General features: G+C 43.9%; 1 protein-coding gene across 2 annotated transcripts in view; it reads right to left on the bottom strand.

The window, feature by feature from the left end:
* Positions 1-14,738: 14,738 nt before the first annotated feature.
* The window catches only part of NFKB1 (nuclear factor kappa B subunit 1), a 98,460-nt gene continuing 96,892 nt past the window's right edge, over positions 14,739-16,306 (bottom strand). For both annotated transcript variants that reach the window (XM_068975729.1, XM_068975728.1), the window contains exon 23: positions 14,739-15,648. In XM_068975729.1, the coding sequence (XP_068831830.1) occupies positions 15,491-15,648 (158 nt within the window). In that variant the 3' untranslated portion in view covers positions 14,739-15,490. The remainder of the gene's footprint in view (positions 15,649-16,306) is intronic.

Consider the following 16,306-nt stretch of genomic DNA (forward strand, 5'->3'; position numbering starts at 1 on the left):
CCTTCATTATCGAAGAGTTCTCTCATTTTATGTGTTATTTCGAAATATATATTTACATACAGCTTTTGATATATATATAATATATATTTCATACAGCTTTTAAGCTGTATGAAAGACTGGGACTTAGGACTGTAACCCAGAAGATTCTTACTTGGTAAATATTATATCACGTTCTTGTCACTGTTCCTGGGTGGGCAGGGGGCACCCTCCTCTCCATTAACGGGAGCATTTTCCTGTTCCAGGTGCCCTGTGAGTTGGGCTTTGAAGCTGATGGGCAGAATTTACATTGCAATTCTGCCCTTTCTGGCTCTGTAGCCTTACTCAAGTAATTTAACCTCGATGTTCGGTCCTCTTGTGGTGAAATAGGAATAATTACCCTCACCTTGTAAGTGTGTTTTGAAGAATAAATTTAAACTGTGGCTCAAGGGCTTGGCCTAGTACGGACACTTAGTGAAGGCTCTGTGGATGGAGGCACCATCTTGGGTGCGACCCTGTTGTCTAGAGAGGGCGGGACTTCCAGCCACACTGCCTTGAGTTGGAATCCAGGTTCTGAGGCTTATTGGCTCTGTGACCTTGGGCAACCACTTGTTCTTCTAGATTTTAGTTCTCTCATCTGTTAGGTGGAGATGATTATCTCTGACCTTCAAAGGTAGTTGTAAAGATTAAACAGATATGGTCTGGAACAAAATAAATGCTAAGTGATGGTTGTACTTTTAAAACATTGTTATCACCCAGTTAGTACGTGAAGCAAGGGTAAAAATGAAGCAAATAAAGGCAGATTCTTTCTTTCTTTCTTTTTTTACTTTGACATATAGTTAATGCAATATTGCATTAGTTTCAGGTGTACTACAAAGTAATTGACACACACATATATATACTTAATTATTTTCTGCTATAGATTATTATAAGATATTGAATATAATTCCTTGTGCTATACAGTAAATCCTTGTTGCTTAACTGTTTTATATATAACAATGTGTATCTGTTAATCCCACATCCTGCTTTGTCCTTCCCTCTCCTATCCCCCTTTGCTAACCACAAGTTTGTTTTCTATGTCTGTGAGTCTGTTCCTGTTTTGTACATAGATTCAATTATTTTTTTAAGATGCCAGAAGAAGTAATAGGATATAATGTTTGTCTTTCTCTGGCTTACTTCACTAAGTGTGATAATCTCTGGGTCAATCCATGTTGCTTCAAATGGCATTATTTCATTCTTTTTTATGATCAAGTAATATTTAATTGTATCTGATTAGCCAAGAAGTTCATTCGGGTTTTTCTGTAAGATGTTGTAGGAAAACCTGAGTGAACATTTGGCCAACCCAGTATAAACATACCACATCTTTATCTGTGCACCTGTCAATATGCATTTAGGTTGCTTCCATGTCTTAGCTATTGTAAATAGTGCTGCTGTGAACATTGGGGTGAGTGCATCTTTTCAGTTAAGAGTTTTTGCCAGATATATGCCCAGGAGTAAAATTTGTTGGATCGTATGGCAACTCTATTTTTAGTTTTTAAAATAAATCTCCATATTTTTTTTCATAGTGGCTGGACCAATTTATGTTTCCACCAAAAATGTAGGAGGGGTCCCTCTTCTTCACATGCTCTCCAGCATTTGTTATTTGTAGGCCATTCTGACCTGTGTGAAGTGAGAATCTCATTGTAGTTTTGATTTGCCTTTCTCTGATACTTAGTGATGTGGAGCATTTGTGTGTGTGTGTGTGGTTTTTGGCATCTGTATGTCTTCTTTGGAGAAATGTCTGTTTAGGTCTTCTTGTTTTTGGTTGGACAGTTATTTGATATTGAGTTGTATGGGCTGTGTGTATATTTTGTATATTAGCCAGTTATTGGTCATATTACTTGCAAATATTTTCTCCTATTAAGTGGGTTATCTTTTCATTTTGTTCATTTCCTTTGCAAAATCTAAGTTTCACTAGGTTCCGTTTGTTCATTTTTGCTTTTATTTCTTTTGCCTTGCTTAGGGGACCAATCTTAGTTCCTTTCTACATGTTTTATGGTATTATGTCTTATATTTAGATCTTTAAATGATTTTATTTTTGTATATGGTGTGAGGATGTGTTCTAATTTTAATTGATTTATATGTAGCTTTCCAGCTTTCCAACGCCACTTTTTGAAGACATTCTTTTCTCCGTTTTATATTATTACTCCTTTTGTGTTAATAGATTAGTTGACTATAGGTGCATGGATTTATTTATGGGCTGTCTGTTCTATTCCATTGACCTATATGTATGTTTTTGTGGCAAATCCATGCTGTTTTGTAGCTTTGTAGTATAGTATGAAGTGCGGAAGGGTTATGCCTTCAGCTTTTTTTTCCTTCAGGATTGCTTTGACAATTCAGGATCTCTTGTGATTCCATATAAATTTTAGGATTTCTTCTTCTAATTCTGTGAAAAATATCATGAGTATTTTGATAGGGATTGCATTAAGTTTGTAGATTGCTTTGGGTAGTATGGCCATTTTAACAGTATTAATTCCTCCAATCCAAGATCATGGATTATCTTCCCATTTATTTGCATCACCATCAGTTTTCATTATCAATATTTTATAATTTTCAGTGTATAGGTTTTTTACATCCTTGATTAAGTTTATTCCTAGGTATTTTGGATTTTGATATTTTTGATATTATGACAGGATATTAAATGGTATTTTTTTTAACTTTCTCTTTCTAATATTTCGTTATTAGTGTGAAGAAATGCAACAGATTTCTGTATGTTAATCTTGTATCCTGCTACCTTGCTGAGTTCATTTAATAGTCTTTGTGAGAAGAATTTAGGGTTCTCTACATAGAGTATGGCATCACTGACTCAATGGACATGAGTTTGAGCAAGCTCTGGGAGATAGTGAAGGACAGGGAAGCCTGGCATTGTGCAGTCCATGGGGTTGCAGGGAGTTGGACATGACTGAGCAATTAAACAACAACATAGAGTATTATGTGACCTACAAATAGTGACAATTTTACCTCTTCCCTTCCAATTTTGATGCCCTTTTTTTTTTTCCTTGTCTGATTGATGTAGCTAGGGCTTACCTTATTTTGCTAAATAGTAGTGGTAAGAGTAGATATCCTTGTCTTGTCCCTGAACTTAGTGGGAAGGCTCTCAGGTTTTCACTGTTAAATATTATGATGGCTCTGGGATTGTTGTAAATGGCTTTTATTATGTTGAAATTTCTCCCTTCCTACTTTGGTGAAAGCTTTTTTTTATCAGGGATGGATGTTGAATTTTGTCAAATCCAACTTGATCATGGTTTATGATCCTTCGTATGTATTGTTGGACTTGGTTTGCTGATATTTTGTGGAGGATTTTTGTGTCTATATTCCTCAAAGATATTGGCTTTAGTTTTCTTTTTGTAATGTCTTTGGTTTTGGTGTCATGGTGATAGTAGCTTCACAGAATGAATTTGGGAGTGTTCTAAACAGTGACACTTTATTTTCTTGGGTTCCAAAATCGCTGCAGATGGTGACTGCAGCCATAAAATTAAAAGACACTTGCTCCTTGGAAGAAAAGCTGTGACAAACCTAGACAGCGTTTTAAAAAGCAGATACATCACTTTGCCAACAAAAGTCCGTATAGTCAAAGCTGTGGTTTTTCCAATAGTCATGTATGGATGTGAGAGTTGGACCATAAAGAAGGTTGAGCACTGAAGAACTGATGTTTTTGAACTGTGGTGCTACAGAAGACTCTTAAGAGTCCCTTGGACTGCAAGGAGATCAAACCAGTCAATCCTAAAGGAAATCAGTCCTGAATATTCTTTGGAAAGACTGATGCTGAAGCTCCAATACTTTGGTTACCTGATGCAAAGAACTGACTCATTGGAAAAGACCCTGATGCTGGGAAAGATAGAAGGCAGGAGGAAAAGGGGCCAAGATAATGAGATGGTTGGATGGCATAAGTGATTCAATGAACATGAGTTTGAGCAACCTCTAGGAGATAGTAAAGGACAGGGAAGCCTGGCATAGTGGAGTCCATGGGGTCACAAAGTGTTGGACACGGCTGAGCAACTGAACAACAAGAACCTTCCTCTTCAGATTTTTGAAACAGTTTGAGTAGGATAGGTATAAGTTTTTCTTTGTTTATTTGGTAGGATACCACAGTAAAGCTGTCCGGCACTGGACTTTTGTTTGGAGGGATGGGGTTTTTTGTTTTGTTTTTTAAATTACAGATTGTTTCACTTCTAGTTATCAGTGTGTTCAAATTATTTTTGACTCGGTTTTGGCAGGATGTAAGTTTCTAGACCCGAAGGAGATCAGCCCTGGGATTTCTTTGGAAGGAATGATGCTAAAGCTGAAACTCCAGTACTTTGGCTACCTCATGCGAAGAGCTGACTCATTGGAAAAGACTCTGATGCTGGGAGGGATTGGGGGCAGGAGGAGAAGGGGACGACAGAGGATGAGATGGCTGGATGGCATCCCTGACTCGATGGACGTGAGTCTGAGTGAACTCCGGGAGTTGATGATGGACAGGGAGGCCTGGCAAGCTGCGATTCATGGGGTTGCAAAGAGTCGGACATGACTGAGCAACTGAACTGAACTGAAGTTTCTAGAAACTTGTCCATTTCTTCTAGGTTGTTCAGTTTATTGGCATATAATGATTGTTGGAATCAAAGCCCTGAGGCTTGGTTCCCTGAGGCTCCCCTGTGTGTGCCCTGCCCTGAAGATGCCTGCTGCAGCAAGGCCTGTGTGCTCACAGGGGCCCCACGTACCGCCTGTGCAGGCATCCATGGTTCTGCTTAAAAGTGACCCAAGGTCACCTCTCCTTCTCTGTTGCGTTTGTCCCAGGTCTAGCGCTAGGCTGTGCTGAGGAGTAAACTGGGGCTGGGAGTCGGGGGGTTCCGTCTATAGGAATGGAATTGAGGTGAGTGTGTTCTACCTGAGGGCTGCCCCTGTGGCAGACTTCTCCCTGGACCTGTCCGCCCCGGGTCTAGTGCTAAGCCACGGGGTGAAGTGGGTGGAACCAGGGTGCTCTCTCTGGGAAACGACTCCTGCGTGCTCCTTGGGCCTGTCTGCCCAAGATTCAGAGCGTAGCTGCTGCTCTGTCGTAGCTGCGCCCGTCACCCCGGAGTGCGGGCTGACGGTGGTCTCGGTGATTCTACCTGGCTCACGCTGCAGGCTCCCTAGCCTGTCTCTGTGTATCTAGACTCAATCTTTGCCCAGATCACACGCCAGGCTGTGGTATGGAGTGGGCATGTCGTCTGACCCTTCATACTGGGATGTGTGGTGAGCCTCCAGGCCAAGGCTCTCTCTGCCCTGATCGCAAGCAGGTCTGCACATGCGTGCATTCCTCACGAGTAAAGTCTAGGCTGCTCCAGCCCTTCTATCTGTCTCAGCACATTTCCTGATGGGCGAGAGAGCTTGTCTCCTCCGTGCAGGAGCCCAGGACTGGGATGCCCAGGTAGTGAGCCAACCCGCTCACTCCTCAGGGCAACGGTCCAGCCACGTGCGCCTTCTCCTCCCAACAGATCTCCCGGGAGCACACATCCTGGCCTGAGGCTCCTTTTTGTCCTGCCCAGTTACATGGAAATTTTTCTAGCAGCTTTGGTTGTAAAGGATTTCTTCAGCCAGTTCCCAGTTTTCTGTGAGTTCCACACGTAGATATATTTTTGATGTGTTTGTTGGAGGAGGTAAGCTCCAGGTCCCCCCACTTCACCATCTTAATCCCTCTCTCAAGGCAAATGTCTTAAAAAAATTTTTTTTTAAGAAAATAGGGGGATGATATCAGAAATGAATGAATTTATCAAGGAAGAATAAATGAATGAATAGACATAAATATTTGCCGACAGTGGTTTATAAGAGGAGAGAAATGTGCTGGAATGTGTATACATACCATTTCTGTAAGAGAATAGCTGTGTCCACAGTGTTCTTCCACAGTTCATGTGCAGCACTGAGGTCAGTTGTTTCTACCATTTTAGTAGATTTGTTTTGCCACATTTGCTGAAATAGAATTGGAGGTACTTACTCTGGGCTTTGGATCTCTGAGAAGCCTCTTCTGTTGGTGGATTTGCAAGTGTTAATGGAATGGGAAGACCAGGCTCAGATCCTTCTGCTCTGGTTACAGACCACATTCCAGGGAGTGAGGTGGAGATCAGTCAGCTCATGGGGTTCCATCTTCCCATTTTAAAGTGAAGAAAATGGTAATTTTCTCAATCACACTCACTGTAACTCTTCTCAGTTTTTTGTTTTGTTTTGTTTTTGTTTTTGTTTTCCTCTTACTTGGCTTTGGAAAAGAAATAGGAAGAGTTTGTTTTCTATTGGAATGAAAGTGTACTGGACTTCAGGAGAAATAGATATATTTCCCAAGCATTCCTAAACTGACACTGACTTAAGACAGAATATTCTCTGAGACTATCTCTGGCTCCCAGATTTGAAACTTATCCTCCAACTTGGTAAGATTTAGGGAGAGAAACAAGGCAGCATTGTTTGTGTGGGAAATTCAATGCATTTCAAAATATTCCCGAGTCTGCCTTGACAGTTCATACAGTCTTATCAGTTCAGTAAAAGCATAAATTTAAAAGCTTTAGGCAGAAACGGCATTTTGTAACATTTTCAAGTGAAGAGAAGATAGCCTGTTTTCTAATTGACTTATTGGAAGGTGCCAGAGTGATGTGGTACAAAACTGTTAAAGCCACAGACCAAACCACTGTTAAGACACATTTATATTCTGACTGTAAAGACTGTTTAACTTAAGAATGTATCCACCCACCAGGTTCCTCTGTCCTTGGGAATTCTCCAGGCAAGAATACTGGAGTGGGTTGCCATGCCCTCCTTCAGTTCATTCATTTACCAAGCCCTTATTAAGAAACACTGAGCAGGCATTGACCTCGTCCTCAGGGATATTGCAATGAAAAAAGCAGGAAAGTCTGGGCTGTCATGGACTGTCCTTGTAACGGGGGACAGACAAGAAGCAAGTAAACAGATAAGGTCATTTCAGCTGGTGACAATTCATTTAAGGTTAACACGACCCTGATGGAGGAGCATGTTGGATAAGGCCATCTTGTTCCATACTTCAGGAAAGTTTTTTGAAAGTTTGTTATAATAGCATTGAAACTTCTATATTACTGTATGTAAAACAGATAGCCTGTGGGATTTTGATGTATGACGCAGGGCACCCTAAGCCCATGATCTGTGACAACCTGAAGGGGTGGGGTGGGAAGGGAGGGAGGAGGGGTTCAGGAAGGAGGGGACACGTCTGCCTATGGCCGATTCGTATTGGTGTGTGGCACAAACCATCAGAATATTATAAAATAATTATCCTCCAATTAAATAAATAAAAATTTTTAAAAAAGCAAATTTTAAAAAATGAGAAAAATGTCAGTTGAGAAAGGAGTCTTACAAGATTGTCACTGTAATTAATACACAAGGAAGGAAAAAACACAGGACTAGGTGGTCCATTAGGCGGGTCTCTTAAGTTTGTGATCAATAAGCTGAAGGGAGCTTGGCTGCCATGACATCTCTCAGCCCTTGAATAGGGGCCAAACAGGGAACAGGCTTTGCAGAAATAAGGGCATCACATCACTGTATTATCATGTTTTATAACTGTCTCTCCTCTTTTCTTTCGACGTGGGTTACTGAATCCTGCCATGGGAAAAAAAAAAAGTTTGCAACAGTGATGCAGCTGAATTCCTTAGGTCAGGCTTCAGTATTTGCATAGGATTATTGAGCACCAGCTTGTGCCATTTATGCAATGAGTGAGTACAAAGGATGACACCACCACCAAAGTGGCCTAGAAATCTGGGGAAATGGGATGTCGGGATCATGGAAATTTCTGGTTGAAAGCTAGTACTCATTCCTGTCTCGTAATATATGTGGGAACAACCCTCTTGTTCTTATTCTGTTATGGTTACTTGTTACGGCTTTTGCAAAATTTACTGGATCCTGAGAGACAGTTCACATGTTCCCTGTAGTTGGAGCAGACATTATTGGCAGGCCATTCTACAGCTACGTCCTCTTCTCTACTAATAGAGGTGGCTACACGTCCAGCCCCAGGGACTGAGTCATAACTGGCTATACTAATCCTATTCTCCTTTGCCAGTGATTCACCTAGGGTTAGGCATGTGACTTAATTCTGGCAAATGAAACATAAAGTGATACTTATTGTGGGGCTTGGGGGGGTTGGGGCGGGCAAGGTTTCCTGGCTGATAAGAAAGAGACATGTGCAGGAATCCTTGGCTGTTGCTGAAACTGAGAAGCTGCTGTGTGAGGACCTGATACTTGGAGCTTCTGCAACCTTTTTGTGTCCTTGAGGAAATAATATTTTTAAAATGTTTATTTATTTATTGTTGGCTGCACTGGGTGTCTTTTGCTGTGCCCGGGCTTTCTCTGATTGCGGCAAGCAGGGGCTCTTCTCTAGTTGTGGTGTGCGGGCTTCTCATTGTGGTGGCTTCTCTTTTTGCAGAGCACGGGCTCTAGAGTGTACGGGCTTTAGTAGTTGTGGTGCGTCGGCTTAGCTACCCTGCGGCGTGTCGAATCCTCCAGGGCCAGGGACTGAATCCCTGTCGCCCACGTTGGTAGGCGGACTCTCAACCTCTGGACCACCAGGGAAGTCCGAGTGAATACGGTTGACACAGAGGGAATGTCTGAGATGTTGAACTAGCCTTGTAATCATCTCACTCTAGTCTTATTAAAAAGTATAAGGCCTATTTGTTTAATCTAGCTGTAGTCAGGTATTCTGAGTTTTAATCAAAAGCATCCTAGTTGATGCAACATTTAAAGGTTATGGGCTCTGAAATTACACGTACATATGTTTGAGTTCCCGATCTACAGTTAGTGGACTGTTTGACGTTGCATATAAGTTACTGGGTCTTTCTGTACACATGGGGTAATAATAATCAGACTACTTGGGTTAATTGTGAGGGCTAAACGAGATGATGTATAGATACTGAGAGCACACAATAGCTAGTCAACAAGTGTTTTTATCATTATCATTGCCTCTATGTTAAGTCATCAAAGAAACCCTTTGGAGGTGGGCAAAATGGGCACCTGCTCAGGCATTGGGAACAGCATCATTGAGGAGGGGAGCCCAAGGGAGTGAGGGGGCGGAAGTGGCACCTGGAAGAGAAGAGATGTGAATACCTTGATTCCTCCTCAGAACTGGCAGCTCATCACCCCGCCTGATCATCTTGAAGGTACAATTGCAGAAAGTGTGGTTTGGGCCATGCACAGGTTGTACATGGCCAGCAGATGATTTTGCAGGCCCACGCAATGTTTTTTACAAAGTTGAATTACTTACTAAATTAAAAAAGACAAGATTCCATGTAAAATGTAGAACTCTGATCTTACTATGATATTATTTTTTTAAAAAAAGAAAGCCCCTGTTTGTTGAATCCACTTGTAGTCAGGTGTTCTGATTTTATCATCAAAAGCATTCTTGTGGACAAAAGAGAGCTTGCGGGTGAGGCGTAGGTGGGCCTATGGGCAGGGCAGTGTGGGCTCTTGCTCTGAAGTTAAACCTTCAGGATGCGAGTCTGGCTCTAACGTGTCCTGAACTTGGACAGACCACTTAACTTCTAAACCTCGGTTTCCTTATCTTTAAGATGAGGTTAGCAGTAATTACTGTTTTATAGAGTTGTGATGATTACAAAAAATAACGGATGTACAATGCCTAGGATGGGTAAGTGAGTCATAAATGCTGGCTTAAGATAATTATTCCTCAAAGAATGATCAGGCCTGGGGGACGAAAGAAAAAGAACAGTTCAAGTCTCCTCTACCAAGGGAAAGTAATCATCAGACTTCTGTGACCCGAACTGGAGGAGAAATCAACAGGCAGTAAGCTGAAGACATTTCTAAATTTCCTTCTTTTGGTAAGCCTCTTTCCAGTTTTACTGACGCAAAAAAAGTTGAGTAGCAGGAGGCGTGCCAGCTGTTGGGTGATCATGCAAAGTTCTGTTTCTTCCAGCAGAGGCCTCTTGTGCACAGGAAATGAAGCTGGTGGCGGCTGGAGGGGGACCCTGGGTCAGGATGCTGGTTTCCTGGAGGCTTCCCCAGAGTAAGGCAGAGAGGGCTTGCGGCCCTCTGCTCTCACCCCGTCCCCTGTCCAGCCTTCATAGAACCGGCTGCCAGTGCCCTGGAGTGCTGGAGGCTTTGCTGAGAGAGAGAGAGGAGGGAGGAAGAGAGGCAGAAAGAAGGATGAATAGAGAGAGAAAGTGGGGAGGAGAGAGGGATCACGGAAGAAAGAACAGAGCAGCCTTGTTGAAGCTCCTCTGGCTCCAGGGCTCAGAGGCAGGGCGTCCAAGAGGCTCATCTCCAGGGTCAGACCTGCAGGGTGACCCTTCCTGCTGTTTTTCAGTCTATTTCATTTCCCTTCATTGTTGCTACCTTGGCAAACAGGTGGCATCTCAATGATTTTTCATCATAATTGAATTGCTATGGATCTATGGAAACTTGGCACAAAGCCCCCAGAGTAGCTGATTGCTGGGAGCGAAGTCAGATGAGCTCTTAAACGGCACAGTAGCAGAGAGTGATGAGGACCGAAACAACGTTACTGCATGACTTGAAGAAAGGGCCAACCTTCTGGTGATGGAGGGAGCAAGGGCGGGTCGTCCCTGGTCCAGCACAGCTGCTTCTGTTGAAGGGGGGTGGACCTGTGGGCGCGTGTGACTTACTGCCCACACTTCTTTCTTTGTTAATTTTTATTGGAGTGTAGTTGATTTACAATGTTGTATTAGTTTCAGATGTACCACACATTCTTCCTTGAAATTTTAAACTTGGAGTTTCTTTGCCTTCAGAACCACAGTGGCCCCCAGCGCAGTTGCTGTGTGCCTGTGTGGATCATCATTCAAGATGTGCTTTTGGCAAGGCAGGAAAGCAGTCAGGGCCAAGTGGTGGCTTTGACCTTCCCAGAGCAAAACTGGGAAGGAGAAGACAGCCAAGGGCTGCGTTGGCATTGGGCTGACTTGCCCAGTGGTCCATGAGCATATGAGTGTGTACATCCCCACCAGTGGGAACGGTAACGTGCCCCCTGGTGCTAGGGCCCAGGTGGTGATGGGGGGGGGGGGTATGCAGGGGCTGGGGCTTAGGAAGGAGATGGGGATGTTGCTTTCGGGTTAAGATGAGCCCTTCCTCAGTATCTCCCCCAACCCCTGTGCTAACGGGTGAACCTAGAAAACCAATGGTTGGGAACATGTAGCCTTGGGAATTGGTGTTGAAATGCAACAGCAGCCATATTGAGGATTATAGGAAGGAAGTGCTATCACATCATAGGGATTTTAAAAAGATGGCAATTTGGATAATTTACTTAGGTGATCTTCAAGATATTGTCCAGCCTTGAGAAAATGAAAGAATTTTAGTTACATCTTCTTTTGACTCCAATGCCTCCTTAAATCCATTACCTGGGAAAGCACAGTTCAGAAAGAAAGTTCCCCAAGAACTCACAAAATAAGGAGAAAGATATGCAACCCAGGGACCTCCCACCAATGAATAATTCATATTTAACCAGTTTAGCCTATTATTATGGGGCAAATGAGATCATGTGAACATTTAATCAACATATCTTTTTAGGGGTACTCTGGGTTCATTTTGCATGTTGGCTGGGGTATGACATTATGATTCCATTGTTTTTATACATGTTTGTAAGTATTTTTTCCTTTCTTTTTTAAATATAGGACTTCAAAAGACTTCAGACTCAGACATGGCTAAAGAATAACCTGTGGATTTGAATTTGGGGTGAGTAGTTAATATTCAGATTATCTGTTTCTTCATTGTAAAATTGGGGTTAAATATGAACCCATAGGGATGTCTTGAGAATTATGACTAGAATTCGTTACAGCAAAGGGGTTGACACATCACAGATGCTCAAATCTGCTTGTCTCCTTTGCCTCTTTATTCTGGCTAAGAAGCAGAAGGTGGGTTTGTGGGGGCTATTCTCCATGGTGGTGCCAAGAACAGCTTCACCACATCCAAGTACCACAGGGGACTCGGGCGGGTGAACGGGCAGCAGCCTGGCTTTCTGCTGCCAAAAGACAAAGACTGCAGATCCTGAAAAAATCTGGGTTGTGCTTGCAGAGTGTAGAAGGCTGAGAAGATGACGAAGCCTCTAAGGAAGCTATTTTTGAATGGCTTCCTGCTGAGAGATGGGCTTTTGGGAAGGTTTATTTCAGGCCCATTGTAGCTCCCCACCTGTCTGCTGCATTCCTTCTGCTGTTTGCCCCCATCTGCCGGGCCAGAACGAGACACGCGCCTTCCTCAGAGGCACAGGCGGCACTGGTGGCCTTTTGTCCAAGCACGCACACTCAAGACACCACTGTGATTTGGGAGGAGAGAAAGGAACGGAACAGAAATAGGGCTTCTTGTTAAAGAAGGGAAATGCTATTTTCACTTCCAGCGTGTTTCTTCGTTGTTCCTCCTGGAGTCAGCTTTTCTTTAACGTGACCTCCTGGTACAGGAATTGTTGGAACAGTAAAAAGCACCTCACACCTAAGGCTTAAAACATCAGCTTGTTGCTTCATTTACTCGTGAATCTGCCTCTGGTGCTGGACTCTTCCGGGTAGCATCGCCTGAGGCAGCGGGAAGGCTCCACTGCTGCTGCTTTTGCTCGGTCATTTGAATCAACAGGGTCTGACTCTTTGCGACCCCATGGACTGCAGCATGCCGGGCCTCCCTGTCCATCACCAGCTTCCGGAGTCCACCCAAACTCATGTCCATTGAGTCGGTGATGCCATCCAGCCATCTCATCCTCTGTCGCCCTCTTCTCCTCCTGCCCTCAATCTTTCCCAGCATCAGGGTCTTTTCTAGTGAGTTGTCCTCTCTTCGCATTAGCTGGCCCAAGTATTGGAACTTCAGCTTCAGCATCAGTCCTTCCAGTGAATATTCAGGGCTGATTGATGGCTGGGATCCTCTCAAAGCTTCACTCCTGCACACGTCTGCCATTTCTGTTGGTGGTTTCCCCACATGGCCACTTGGCTCCCTCAGAGCGTGCGTGCTAACTGGCTTCCAGCAGGACGAGACCTGACCTGAGATTCTGGGAAGAAGCTGTATTGCATTTTCTTACCTAACCTCAGGAGTCACTTACCATCACTTCTGCCCTTGTCACAGGCCTGGCTAGACATGCAGGGAAGCAACGTTGGCCTCGCCCCTCAGAACACAGGCCTCGCCTCTCAGGAGTGTTGGCATGATACGGCAAAACTGGTGACCTTGTCACGGCCACTTGGAAAAGAACTATCTGTCACAGGGGCATGGAACTGGGGGAGGAATGGAGGCATATGCTTGGTGTTGGAGAGTTAAGGAGACTCAGAGCTATTTTTATTTTAGAAAAATAATTTCCCAAAACTGGAATATAGGCATACCTCATTTGATTGTACTTTTCTTTATTGTGCTTTGCTAATATTGCATTTCCTTTTTTCTTTTTTTTACAAACTGAAGGTTTGTGGCAGCCCTGTGTGGAGCAAATCTATCAAGTGCCATTTTTACAGCAGTATTTGTTCACTTCATGTCTCTGTCACAATTTGGTAATTCTTGAAATATTGTGAACAACTTTTCCATTATTACTATATTTGGTATGGTAGTCAGTGATCTTTGATGTTACTATTGTAATTGTCTTGAAGTGTCACAAACCACGTCCTTACAAGTCGGTGGTGCTGCTGGTTGGTCAGTCACTCAGTTGTATCTGACTCCGATTCCATGCCCTATAGCCAATGGGAAGAATGCTGGAGTGGGTTGCCATTCCCTTCTCCAGGGGATCTTCCCCGCCCAGGGATCGAACCTGGGTTTCCTGCTTTGCACGCGATCCATACAAGTTGGTAAACTTCGATAAATGGTGTGTGTGCGCCGACTGCTCCGGCAAACGGCCGTTCCCTGTCACCCTCTCTTTTCTAGGGCTTGTTATTCACTGGGACACAATACTGAAATCAGGCCAATTAAGAACCCTTTAGTGGCCTGTAGGTGTTTAAGTGAAAAATTACACCTCTCCTTTTAAATCAAAAGGTAGAAATGATCAAACTTAGGAAGGCACATCAAAAGCCAAGGCAGACTGGAAGCTAGGCCTTTTGCACCAGCTAGCCAAATTGTGAATGCAGAGGGAAGGGTCTTGAAGGAAATGAAAAATGCTGCTCCAGCAAACACCCAAATGATGAGAGTGAAAAGAACCTTATTAAGGATGTGGAGAAAGTTGTAGTGGTCTGGATAGACGAGCAAACCAGCCACAATAGTTCCTTAAGCCAGAGTCTGTTCTAGAGCGAGGCCCTAACTCTCCAATTCTATAAAAACGAGAGAGGTGAGGCAAGCTGCAGAAAATAAGTCTGAAGCCAGAAGAGGTTGGTTCACGACGTTGAAGAAAAGAAGCATTTCCATGGCATAAAAGTGCAAAGTGAGACAGCAAGGGCTACAGAAGCTGCAGCGGGTTGTTCAGCAGATCTGAGATCCAGAAGATACAAGGTAAATTCGCGCTGGAAGTCTTCCTGTCGCAGGGCCTCTGTTGTGCTAATGTCTCAGGACTTCATCACAAGAGGCATGGGGAACACAGAGGCTTGAAGAACAGTGCTTGACGTGGAGGAAGATGAGGTGATATGGCCTACATAAAACTAGCCTAGCAAGGATTTGACAAACCGAAAGCTTTCATCTCCAGTTGAAACACTTTTGATAATTTCTGTTGTTATTCATTTCTGGATCAAAAACTTGATTCTAGAGCGAGCTGTGAATCTGAGAACCAGGCTGTGGAGTGATCCTGTGATTATAAAGAATAATCTTAGAAAAGTATTTATAGAGATCAAACAAGATGAGGTCATTAATTTGCTTTTCCTTTTATTATAAAAGTAAAATAAAAAATAGCATTTATAAATCCAACATTTTTTCCTTTAAAAGTATTTGATCTAAAAAACATATTTACAATAGCAAAATGCAGAAAAGGGAGGAAATACCATTTTCAGCATTGATTGTAATCATGTTTAAATATTGCCATGTACATGTTCCTTTTTCAAATCACAGACACAATTAGAAAAAGCAGTGAGCTTTTTTTTTTCCTTTCTCTTGCCACCTGGCTTGCAGGATCTTATCAATAGTTCCCCAAGAAGGGATGGAACCTGTGCCCCTGCAGTGGAAGCGCCAGGTCCTAACCACTGGGCCCCCCAGGGAAGTCGCAGTGAGTCTTTTAAAATCATACCAAGGTGCAAGGTGACATCCCTTTCCATAAGCCTTGATCTGAGTGCACACCTGTGCTGTGGACAGCCAGAAGGCAGGCAGGCGGGGGGTGACAGCTTGTAATGAGAGAGGGCAGGCAGCAGAGGGACAGCAGCAATGACAACAGAAGGCAGCTGGTAAAGCTTGACAAGCTACTGCACTCCCAGCGGGGCATCAGCCCAGCCATCAACTGAGCTAAAATTCATTTCAGAACCAAAGAAGAAATCCACGTTTAAAAGGCCTGGAACTATATCCAGAGTGCTCCAGGCCGGCCTGTGTTCCTCGGAGCACCCTTGAGTGCGCCTCCTTCCTCTGGGCGACACGGCGGAGTCTCCGAGCTTTGGTTTCCTCAGTGTTGGAAACTGCCAGCGGGCTAAATTTTGCCTTCTATAGGTCCTTCCTGCCCGTAGTCATGGGGCACTTTGTTAAGAGTTAGCAAGGAGGTGCCGCTGGTCAGAGACTCGGCGAGGCTGAGTTTGCGGAAGGAGGTCTCCACACCGCTGTCACAGATGCTGTCGTCCCGGAGCTCGTCTGCGGAGAGAAAGCACGGGTCACGGGGCTGCACCCGACATGGCCAGGCCGGCCTGCACGGTGCCTCCACCCCAGCGGGGCTCCCCGTGCGTCAGGCAGGCTCGTGGGCTGCGTCGTGGGCCTCTGCTCAACCCCACAACCCACACAGTGGGGTGGGGCAGAAGACACCGAGCGATACAAAGGCTGTGAAACCATCAGAATCAGCCAAGTGTTTTCGCCTCTCTTTCTTACAATCTAGCCTTGTGTTTGTCAGAATCCTTTCTGAATTTTCTTGACTCAAAGTGTACTTTTTTTCTTAGAAATTAGGCGTATTTTTCCACCTACTACCTATTGTATAGCAGAGGAAATTGCTGAATGTAAGCAAAATAAATTGGTGACAGAAGTAGGAGCTAAAAATGAGCCTCTGGGCTGCACATGCTGTTCGACACCATACACTGCCTCAAGAACATTTTGGTAGCAAAAAAAGAAAAAAACCAAAAAGTGAAAATGCGCTTATTTCTACTAGGCAGGTAGGTCTGATCTCCCTCTGAGAAGTGTCTCTAGGGAGCTGAAGAGTGTGAATGATTTCCCGTCGGGAGAGAGTGACCAGGGAAAACGGAAGTCTACCATACCCGAGTCAGAGGGCTCCTTCTTGTATGTTAAATTCCAGCACTGAAAC

Source organism: Capricornis sumatraensis, chromosome 7 (genome assembly GCF_032405125.1).
Source record: "Capricornis sumatraensis isolate serow.1 chromosome 7, serow.2, whole genome shotgun sequence".
NCBI classification, from domain to species: domain Eukaryota; kingdom Metazoa; phylum Chordata; class Mammalia; order Artiodactyla; family Bovidae; genus Capricornis; species Capricornis sumatraensis.